Genomic DNA, 12,266 nt, shown 5'->3' with positions numbered 1-12,266 from the left:
GAAAACTCAACTTTGTTAATTATAGGAATAGAAAGATAAAAATATTGTGTTTTACAGACCAGAGAATACTTTGAAAATTAATGAGAAGGAAAAAAATAAGACTAGAATATAATAGAATAGTATGGCCGCATTTCTTTCTAACCAAAATTTTGCAAACGTTGTGTCGCGTTTGTTGTTGTTTTCCAAACGCTACGAAAGTAGAAACAAATACATCGTTTAATAAGTTTTAACTGACCCTGTTTGAACTTTCATTAATGCATGCACATTTTGTTGGTAAACAGACTTTTTACAAACGTAGAAACAAATACTTCGTTTAATCAAGTTGAAGTTAGAAACAAATGTAGCGTTTGTACTAACAAACGACAAAAGACAAACTGCAGACGCATTTTTAGCGTTTGCATAGTTTGTCAAAGTTTATGTAAACTTTGCAAACGTATGTTTGAAAGAAATGATCAAAACATGTGCGCGCTTAGCCGTTTGCATCGTTTGTGTTAGAAAGAAATGCACCCTATAATAAAAATATAGAATACACGAAAATTGGCACAACTATAAAATAGAGGAAAATGGACACAAATAAATAAAAGAGAAATTAGCTTAAAAGTTAAACAATACAGAAATGAGAACCGTCCTCTTTATATATATTTGGTAAAAGTTAATCTTTTAATAAACTATGTTGCCTTTTTGAGATGCCTTTTAATACAGCCATACCTTGATCCCTTTTTTGTTATCATTTTGGGTATAACATGATTTTAAACTTTGTTTATTTTTGTAAAATCATATTATTTATTCATCTTTTGTATTGAAAATACCTTTTATTAAGTAACAATAAAATTAATTCCAACAAATAATTGAGAGAGAAAAAAACAGAAAACTCGAGGCTCTTAAAAGCCTGTGTAGCTCACCTTGGTCCATGTGCATATTAGACTAAGAACAGACTTGAATTCATGGAAAATTTTGTTTTGGTGATGGTGATGGTGATGTGTTTGTCGATCTTACGTTACTGAACATTCTTGCTGCTTACAATTATTTCTATCTATAATGAACTTGGCCCAGTAGTTTAAGAGGAAAATGTTTTGAAAAATTAATAAAAATTTACGACATTTGTTAAAAATTCACTATAAAAGGCAAACTTTCCTTAAGATTACCAATACAGAGGCAGCAACCCAACAACGGGTTGTCCGATATGTCTGAAAATGTCAGGGTTGATAGATATTGACCTGATAAACAATTCTACCAAATGTCAGATTTGCCTTAAATGCCATGTCTGCTATCTTGCTTAGCGGGCAGGGTTACCGGCGGACACATTTTTTAAACTAGATACCCTAGTGATGGTTGTGCCCAAATTTGGTTTAAATTTGGCTTGGTAGTTTGGGAGGAGAAGATTTTTGTAAAAGTTAATGGACGACGACGACGACAGTCAACGGAGTTCAAGTGGTGAGAAAAGCTCACTTGGCCCTTTGGGTCAGGTGGGCTAAAAAGGACAATTGCTTTGCTTTGTACTTCTGTTACATCATAGTTTGACGGTACATGTATTTTCATACTCGTTTTATGATCTGAATCAGTTTTAACGTATATTGTTATATATACATATTTTCATTATAAATAATGGTTTTCACAGTCTGGTATCTGTATCATTCCGGAATCGGAAAGGGTTATTCCGTATCCGGACTGATATTAACTCTCTCTTTTTCTTGTCGATGAGGGTAGAAGACGTTATTTTTATTTGAGTGCAAAATATTACAACAAAAACTATCTTATTCGTTATTATATGTGTCCTTAATATACAAAAGTCCCCCAAGGATACAGAATGGTGGAGATCCCTTAAAATAATGTAAATTTGAGACATTTACAGGGCTGTGATCGATAAAAATTATTTTACACCTGGTTATGAAATTTGAAACTGAGATAAACATTTCAAGGTCACCATTTTGACATCGTTACCAAATATATATTTGCCTGTTGCAACTTTGTATGACTCTTAGTAGATAAAGGGGTCAGATGGAATATACTACAAACGCCTTGTCCACTGATTTAAAACATTCTATGATTTTTTTGCGAGACTAAATATGGCTGCGGAGAATTTGACGAGTTGTCACCGACTGTACAGAATAAACAGTCAACGTTTGTTTCTATATAATATGTGTTATTTATAAAACTGTAAATAAATTGAATTTTGCGTTGATAACATTGTTCATTGATCTATAAAATAAAGTGAATGTATCTGTGTAGATTTGTATCTGGCCATGTTCATCAAAATATTTTTTCGGTGAGAACAGTCTTGCCAAATTCTGAGATTATAACTCGCATTACAACTATGAGTTAAGATACAAAAATCGTCATTATTTATGGAAATAAACTCATCATAGATACCAGGACTAAATCTTATCTATACGCAAGACGCGCGAAGAATCAATTGAAAATGGACCAGACTCGAAAAAAAATGAATCGGTTTCACAACTTTTTTTTAAACGACTAATTTTTTAAGGCACATGTTTTAACTGAATTACTTTCCTTTCAAACTCCATCACATGATCAATTACCTGTGCCAATAACTCATTCAACAGCAGTTAGACCAACAGTTTAACTTCCGTTTTCTGAACCTTATTCTATTCAAGAAAAACTCCCCCTACACAAATATTATTTCAACCAGAACATAGCGTCGGCGTGTCGCTTCCACACACATTTACTAATAAAATGGAAAATTTGGCTACGTGCTCTAAGTTTCCCGAATATCCTCAAGATAATGAACATACGTTTTTGACTGAATTTGAATCTTTCTCCACATTGCATGGTTTATCTGAATTTAACCTGACTGACAAGCGCATGCTAGCTGCTTTTCATTTACACCTCAAAGGTCCGGCTTTAACATGGTACAACTCATTAAGCGATGAAAGCAAATCTGACTGAAAAAGTGTCAGAATTCTATTTAAGGAGACATACATAAATTTATGTGGGCATGGGGCTAACGCACTTATGCATAGTGAAATATTTCAGAACCTGACCTTGTCTTCCGGTCAAAGCTTTGAGGATTTTTATTGTCAAATTTATGAAAAGGGTAAATTACTCGCCAAGCCGGAAAATGAAATGCTCTCCAAATTTATCAGTGGCTTACCAGACAAAATGTCATTTTTTGTTCGCGCAGGGATGCCTCCAGATATGCAAAACGCCCTCGCTTCCGCAAAAATGGCAGAAGCCTATGGTTACAGAAAACATGATGATTCCGTAAATGCCGCAGGATTCTTCAAAAACAAATCTCGTGATAACAGAAGAACTGCAGATGATCGAAATAGTGGGGTGAGCGATTTACGAGAGAAAATTCGGGAGTTAAGCGAGTTAGTTAATGCACAAAAAGAAATGAAATCCGACAAAATATCCCCGGATCTCGAGTCTCCTGCAGCGGCTTCATCTGAAATATCCGAAATGAAGGATCAGATACAGACACTAACGTCTCTGTTATCAGGAATGAATGTGCAGAGTGAGCCATAGGCTACATATGACCGACATAATACTACTGGTCGTAATTATAAATATCCAACAAATGGCGGACAAGTTACAAATGATCGCAATAACTTTTCCTGGCCGTGTTTTAAATGTAATGGTAGAGGTCATCGACAGCGTGAATGTTTGACTGTCCCTTTGGTATCTTTCGTCCCTCTTTTATTGGAACGGTATTGGCCAAAATATGTCGACTGCAAAAAGTCAGTTGTGTCAGCAGGAGGGACATACAGCGAATGTCTGTACAAAGTTTGATTCGGGAAACCGACAGAACCCGGGAGACAGGCATGGTCGTCCGGGATAGATTATGAAAGTGCCTTTATAGACTTCAGTTCACAAAAGAAGCATCAATTTTTGTACATTAATGGTATTTTTCGATCAGTTGAAAGTAGCTGCATTAGTTGACTCTGGCAGTTCCATAAATATCATGATCTTTTTTTTATTCTGTTTCTGACAAGCAAAAATTATCATTTGAACAGTTGGATTGTTCCGAAATACGGTAAGCCAAAAATCACACAATTAAAAGTAACGGCCAAAGTTAAATTGTACACAAAGACACGAGGGGAAATTGATATTGATGTATATATTCTCCCAGTAACTTCACATCCGTTTATTCTAGGGACGGATTATTTGATGAAAAACAATGTTGTGTTAGATTTTAGCAAATGTCATGTCAATTGATTACCGCAAATGTTCAACTCATAAGCGACTTAGCCTTGAACCAAATACAGAAACTATTGTTTGGGCTAGTGTTCCGAATTACATTGGGACTACAAGGTGTGTGCTCCAAAAGCAAGTTTTCGTGTAGTAAAGGTTTATTTGTAGCTAAAGCTGTCGTTACCGTACCGTACAATAGGAAAGTTCCGGTTAAACTTTTAAATCCAACAAGTGAGAATGTCGTTATTCCGAAAGGCCGTACAATAGCAGAATTTAGTGTACTAAATAACGAATATGAATGTGCATCATTTTCAGATACTATACCGAAAGTACAGCATGTAGACGTTTCCGAAACTATTGACTCACCTCATTCAAAATTTATTTGCTCGATACCCGGCTATTCAAAAGTGAAGTCCCTGTTTACCTTACCCGAAAATTTGCAAGAAACTGAATCAGATTAACTAGCGTGTTTGTTGAATGACAATCTAGATCTTTTTGTCACGGAAGATAACCCGAATTTAGGCTTTACACGTGTGGTCGAACATAAGATTTTACTAAAACCGGACGCCGTTGGCAAACACCAAAAGCCATATCGACTTCCCCCTTTTAAGAGGGAAATTCTGAGAGAACATCTTGACAATTTATTAAAACAAGGTATTATTGATCCTGTGAGTGAAACAGAAGATTTTTTGATTACAAGTCCTATTGTACTAGTCACTAAGCGATCCAAGAATTCTGCAAAACCGTGCGCCCAAGACTTCCGATTTTGTTGCGATTTTCATTTCTTAAATTCACAAACTAGGGAATTGAAATATGCAATACCAAACTTACAAGAATTGACCGAATCGTTCAGCGAAGTCATACCGATTTTTATATCGTCAATTGATCTTTCTTCAGGTTTTTTCCAAATGGGACTTTCAAACAACTCTAGCCAATATACAGCTTTTAACACATGTTTTGGTACTTATAAATTCAGTCGATTACCAATGGGTTCAAAAACTGCTCCAAATACATTTCAAACGCTTATGGATAAGGTCTTGCACGGATTGAAATTTAAATCTTGTCTCTGCTATTTGGACGACGTCTTGATTTTTTCCGACACATTCGAAAAACATTCATCCGATTTGAAGGAAGTATTTCAACGATTCCGTGCTGCAGGATTAAAATTAGGACCAAAAAAGTGTTCATTTGCAGCATCAACTTGTGTTTTTCTTGGACATCTTATCTCGAAAAACGGGATCCGCCCGCTACCCGACCGTGTAAAGGCGATTTCGGATTACCCACGACCAAAGAATATCAAGGAATTAAGACGATTGTTGGTGCACTTGTTTTTCCATTAACTCGACTTTTGAAAGAAGAACAGACATTCACATGGCGAAGTGAACAGGAAACAGCATTTAATGATTTGAAACATAAATTGGTGAATTCCGACGTACTTAGTTTTCCGAAGTTCGATCTGACTTTTCGCTTAAGTGTAGATACATCAGCACGAGGTATTGGATATATGTTATATCAGCTTGACCCAGATGACGAAACACAAAAACCACGTATTATTAGGTTTGGCTCTAAATCGTTGAGTCCATGGCAACAATATTACGGTCCAACAAAATTTGAACTTCTAGGAATGGTCGTGAGAATACTTGATTGTGAGGATTATTTGTGTGGGAATTATTTTATAGCCGAATGTGACCACCAAGCATTGAAACCTTTGTACCAAAAACAATTTAAAGGGGCAATTTACGAACGTTGGATGTCAATACTTCAGCAATTCTCGTTTGAAATCGTATACAAAAAGGCAGACGACATGCAAGTTCCAGATGCCTTATCTAGATGCGAAAATAGCAAAGCGGAAGTTGTAGAGAGCCCTGTTGAGATGACCCGTTTTTTTCCGTTCGTCGAAGACGTTTGCGGTAAAGTAAAATTACCAAATGGTCAAAATTTTTCCGAACTGATTGCTTCAAAAGTTGCCGATGTACAAGCAGTCCATTTAACTGAAAATGCGTACGACGCAGATACATTGATAATTGACCCGTATGATGCCGATACAGATGAAAGTGACGATAATATCAGAACAAAATCAGTGAGAAAAATGTCGAAACAGCGTCGAACAATGTACAAGTCAGAAACCGTAATCGTTGACAAAACTTTACCAACATCTGTTTTTGAAAATTTATCAATTTCTACCGAAAAAAAACCAACTGCAACGTCAGGATATCACATTGACAAAAATTATAGACTATGTCGAAAATGAAACTTTACCCGAATCTTAAAAGGAGGCTAGGCGAGTTCTTTTAAAATCATCTGATTACGCCTTGATTGACAAAGTACTATTTCATTCCCGAATCGCTAAAGCTAAAAGAAACAAAATGATGGATCATTGTCAGATTGTTATACCTGAGGCGTTAATCAATACTGTGCTTAAAGTTGTTCATGATTCACCCCTTGGCGGACATTGTGGGATTAACAATACTTTGGACAGGGCAAAGAACACTTTTTCTATTCAAGAATAGGAAACATCATTCCAGACTATGTACAATCATGTCACCTTTGCCAAATTCGCAAGGTTTAAAAAACAAAACAGGAAATAGTGTCTTTCCCAACGACGGCCGAATCATTTCAAGTGTGGCAGATGGACCTATGTGGCCCTTATCTAGTTTCTGTTAATGGAAATACATATGTGTTTACAGCGGTTGATATGTTCACTAAACTATTAATTGCATACCCTTTGCGAAATAAAGATGCCATAACCGTATGTGAGGCAATTTACAGGATGTTTACTACTTATGGAGTTTGCCAAACTTTAATATCGGAACGCGGTAGTGAATTTACCAATAAGTGTATAGCCGAATTATGTAAATTGCTTGAAGTAACAGGAGTTCACGCCAGCATTGCCCACCATTGCTTAGGAGCATGTGAACGCCAACAGCGAACGTTAGCAGAACGTTTAACAACTCATGTTCTAAAAGGAAAATCATGGGAAAACGAACTACATTCCGTTACATCTTCAATAAACTCGTCTGTAAACAACAGCATTGATTTTTCTCCATTTGAAATACTCTATGGGAAACGCCCAAATTCTCCGCTCATTCAATATAAAGCGCATCTTTCAAAGACATACCCGTAGATATGCGTACGTATTTTCAGGAACTCACTTGTAAATTAAATACAATACATGAAATAGTATCCAACAATGCTATCGCATCCGGCTTACAAATGGAGGAAAAGGAGAATTTGAAAACTAATAACTTAAAATTATCAATTGGTGACTATGTTTATTTACAACGTGAACCTACTGGTGTAGGAAGAAAATTTCAACCAATTTTGATGGTCCGTATGTAGTTATTAATATTCCGAGTTCACATCTTATCAAACTCCGCTACCCATCAAGGAAAAGAAAGCTGTCCGACCCCGTACACATAAACAGACTGAAAATAGCGCATATCCGAGCACCTGACCCTGCGCATTGTTTAGCGCCTTTACATGTTGAGAGTACCGAGGCCGAGAAAAATGAAACTCTCAGTTTTGATAAGAACGACGATATTGCAAAACAACCGTCCGATACTATTGACAGTGGGCCTCATGTTAGGAGGTCTACAAGAAAAGTTAACAAACCAATGCGTTTCAGAGACGAAAACTTTGTAACTTCTAATGACATTGAAAGTTCAACGGATGCTAAATCCGAAAAGGTAAAACGAATTTTGGCACAGAAAACGGAAATCAATCATTCCTATATTTAGTGCATTTGTCGGTGAACCCTCACAAAATGAGCAAAGGAGAACATTATAGCAACTATCTCAAAAAGCGGAAAATTTGTTAATTTCAAGGCCGCCGCCGCTAGTGAAATAATTTGTATTGATTGCCCATATATCATATCTACATTATGTATGTGATTTATATAGTATCTTGGTGATAACTGTGTCGCCAATTACTTCCGAAATTTAATTTTCAACAATGTCGTTAAAGTTCAATGATTAGTGTATATATATATAGTCAATGTGCGTGGTATTTCTTTGGATGGTTTTATTTCTTCAATTTGGATTTAAAGGGTTTGGTTATAACTGTATCGCAAATAACCACTGATTTTTTTTTTAAATACGTATTCGAATTAAAATTAAAGAGCAATAAATTGCGAATATTGTCATACTAGAATGGCCCATGTGTGTTATTCTGCAAAGTTTGAAATGAAGTTAATGGTGTTTCATAAAACGGATTTGGTGAAAACTGTTTCGCCTACGTAAAATTTCGAATGGTGTACTTGTGATAAGGATGGGAAATTTACAGTTTATTACCACAACACATACCATACCATCGTACCATACCATGATTTACAGTATGCCGTTGAAGTCTTATCAAAAAAAAGGCTAAGGTAGTTTTTTCTGATAGTGCTTTCAATTCTTTTAACTTGATGATGATGTATAAAATGATCGCATGCATTTAATGATACCTCCAAAACAGCACTAACCTTTGAGATACATACCAACCGTACTTGATACGTAGCAAATCGGAAACAATCTATTAGTACTTTTGAATGTTATTATGTAGCTATAGAACTCGCTATATCCTTAGGTGGTTTGTTTTTGAAATCGGTTTATGAGGACACGTTCTCATAATTTTATTGCAAGTAAATTCATGGTATATAGGCAGCAACTGTTTGTGACAGGGATTCCACAGGTGAAACTTTCTTTCAGGACAAAATGACAGTAATTGATATCAATGTTTGATATATGTGTAATTGTAAACTGTTATATGTATATAGGAAGTGTGATTATAATAAAGATAAAAAGGAGCAAAAGATGGACGAAAGATACCAAAGGGACAGTCAAACTCATAAATCTAAAACAAACTGACAACGCCATGGCTAACAATGAAAAAGACAAACAGAGAAACAATAGTACACATGACACAACATAGAAAACTAAAGAATAAACAACACGAACCCCACCAAAAACTAGGGGTGATCTCAGGTGCTCCGGAAGGGTAAGCAGATCCTGCTCCACATGTGGCACCCGTCGTGTTGCTTATGTGATTACAAATGAGCAGGTGGAGATTAACAAAATATAAGCAACAAATTTTAATAACAACATAATCAGTATGAATTTTGCATTCATTCAAGTAACTAAATATTGTAAGTAGTTCAAATTCGTTATCTATACATTCAATATACTTTCCTGCATTTTCACTAAAATAGTAATACATGTGATACTTTACTTTAAAAGTTAGAATAACAAATATTTAAGAAAGTATCATTTAACAGTATAAATACAGTATTAAAAGAATACAATGTCATTAGTTATAAAATGATCGCATGCATTAATTGATATCTCCAAAACAGCACTAACTATTGAGATACGTACCAACCGTACTTGATACGCAACCGTACTTGATACGTAGCAAATCGGGGAACCTCTATTAGTACAGTTGGATGTTATAATGTACTAATACGTACTCGCTATATCCTTAGGTGGTTTGTTTTTGAAATCGGTTTATGAAGACACGTTCTCATAATTGAATTGGAAGTAAATGAATTCAAGGTATATATGATTTTGAAATATGAGTGTTTTTATTTCGAATGTTGGTTTTGCTAATCTATTCTATTTTGTTCTCTTAGGAAAAAACTGATATTCATATCGTCAGTATCAACGAATAACTTCTTCAATGTGTCCATAATAAGACAACTAAGCTTTTAAGTAGCAAATCATCTACAAACTTAATTTATGTGTATAATAAATGAATACGATTTGTTCATTTAACATAATTCGAGATCGGTGATTTGTAGTTTGGGTGAACTACGTACACTATCTCCTAGTTAATACGATATTCCAGAGCTGGCTTTCCATGCCAATTTTTCCTTCATAGGGAATTGCTGCTTACACGGAAGCTACTAAATCAAGAGTTTAATGAAGTTGAAATCATACCTTCGAACATTTATGGCCGCCATCACGAGTAAGTTGACCGTAATGAAATATCTATTGCATATATGATTACGGATATGTTCCGATCTTCATAACCACAAGTCTGTTCCCCTTTTTCCTCGAATGTGACCTACATGATTCCATTCATCACCGGGTTTGTGCTTTCATGAGCAACACGACGGGTGCTATATGTGGAGCTCGAATAGCCGTATGATGCACCGGTGTTCGATTCCAGTTTTAAGCTGGGTCCGTTTTGCTCAGTTTTATGTTTTCTAAGTTGTGTTTTGCATACTGCTTTTTGTCTTTTGGTAATTTACTTTTTTACTATGTTGTTTGTTAATTTTCGACTGATGAGTTTGAATGATATTTTGTTTTTGATTTTTTTTTGGGGGGGTGTATATTTCGTCTCTCGTCAGTGGTAAATACTATATTTTGTTTTGAGACGAGGCAGTGTCATAAAACAATCAAAACAGTACATTGATTTCATACTGGATTGAAAAAATTTAAACATGTAATTTGAAGAGATGCTTTCTAATTATTTTCTCATACATGGACACAATAACTGCTGGTTACAATGTTTGCTTATTCATTTATTGTCTTTTTCAGAAAATGGATAACGTGAAGCACAGGAAAAGGTTTGGTGTTGTGCTATTTGTTATTGTTATTTTATGTACTGAATACTTTGTGCAGCCAATAGTCAATTCAAAAACTTGTCTAATAAATATGTATAATAACAAACGAAACACATCCATAAGATATACTCCGGACCCTAGGAAGCCATCGGACCCTTTGGATACCATTCGTCTGGACTGTGGACAACTATGCAATACAACAAGAAAAGGTTCACCAGGATTATTTTTTGATCACATTACATCTTCAATAAACTGTGGGAAAATATTTAGGAACAAAAATATAGACCGTGCACATGGATTACTACATGCACCCAAAACAATTCCTAAAAATATGATGATTGAATTTACCATGAATAACCGGATTCCAGTTAGCAAATGGTACTGGGATACAGAACTATATTTGGGTAAAAAAGCCAAAAAGCCAGTCTGGTCTGAGCAATTGATTGAAGACTGGATAAATATGGCAAAACAAGGAAAGTTATCTGGTACCTACGGAACTGCGGACACAAATGGTTTGAGAGATGGATTAAAACACGCACCACATATAAAAAACGGCAGAGTTATGGTTATTGGATCAGAAATCCCTTGGGTTGAGGCATGCGTTTTAGAAGCAGGCGCACGCGAAGTTGTAACATTGGAATATGGTAGTATCATATCCCAACATCCGAAAGTGAAAACTATCGTCCCGTTTGATTTTCGTATGCGTTATTTAAACAATACTTTGGGAACATTTGATGCTATTGTTACGTATAGTTCCATAGAACACTCGGGGTTAGGTAGGTATGGTGACGCATTAAATCCATGGGGAGATATAATAGCGATAGCACGTGCTTGGTGTGTTACGAAGATTGGTGGCTCTCTGACTATAGGCATTCCGTATAATCACGATCATGAAGAACTGGTGTTCAATGCCCATAGAGTATATGGTAAAATAAGGTATCCATATTTAACTACAAATTGGAAACAACTCTATAGAGGAAAATGTGGGCAACAAATTCATATTTTCACGAAATCCAAATAAAAAATTGGTTTATGCTTTGTCCGTTCGGATCTCAACTATTCTGTTTTTGAAAAGCTAACGATAACATATATTATGGTGTCTTTTATTTCGCTCTTCACATAAAGCATTCTCACGGTATGTTTAGTGTCCGTCTAGGATCGTAGTTTTTCAAATGAATCGGTCCACTTTTTCGAGTGAATCATTCTACTTTTTTCGAGTGTAGATCGGGGTATCTTCGTGTGATAACACATGCGATATGGTCAATTAGCCGCTATTTCGTATTTATAATAGTTTTTTTTACATTACTACCCATCTTATACTGGACACTATAAAAAAAAAAAGATGTCCAATGGGACAATATGACACAGAAATCAACAACTATAGGCTTATGTACAATGCCCATACCGCATAGTCAGCTATAAAAGGCCCCGACATGACAATGTAAAACAATTCAAACGAGAAAACTTACGGCCCAAGAGTTCCAAATTGTGAAGTTGAAATCATCACTTCGTAAACTTTACGGACGCCATTACGAGTTGGTTGACCGTTATGGAATAACCGTTTCACAAT

The 12,266-nt window shown here is 35.6% G+C and overlaps 1 protein-coding gene across 1 annotated transcript; it reads left to right on the top strand.

The window, feature by feature from the left end:
- The first annotated feature begins 10,787 nt into the window (after nucleotides 1-10,787).
- On the top strand, nucleotides 10,788-11,717 carry LOC139492989 (uncharacterized). The gene has a single exon (XM_071281134.1). The coding sequence runs from the start codon at nucleotides 10,788-10,790 to the stop codon at nucleotides 11,715-11,717; it is 930 nt and encodes a 309-aa protein (XP_071137235.1).
- The last annotated feature ends 549 nt before the right edge of the window (nucleotides 11,718-12,266 follow it).

The sequence above is a fragment of the Mytilus edulis genome, chromosome 10 (genome assembly GCF_963676685.1).
Source record: "Mytilus edulis chromosome 10, xbMytEdul2.2, whole genome shotgun sequence".
Classification (NCBI taxonomy): domain Eukaryota; kingdom Metazoa; phylum Mollusca; class Bivalvia; order Mytilida; family Mytilidae; genus Mytilus; species Mytilus edulis.
Note: the sequence above shows the minus strand (reverse complement) of the source record. Positions and strands in the feature narration are given on the sequence as shown.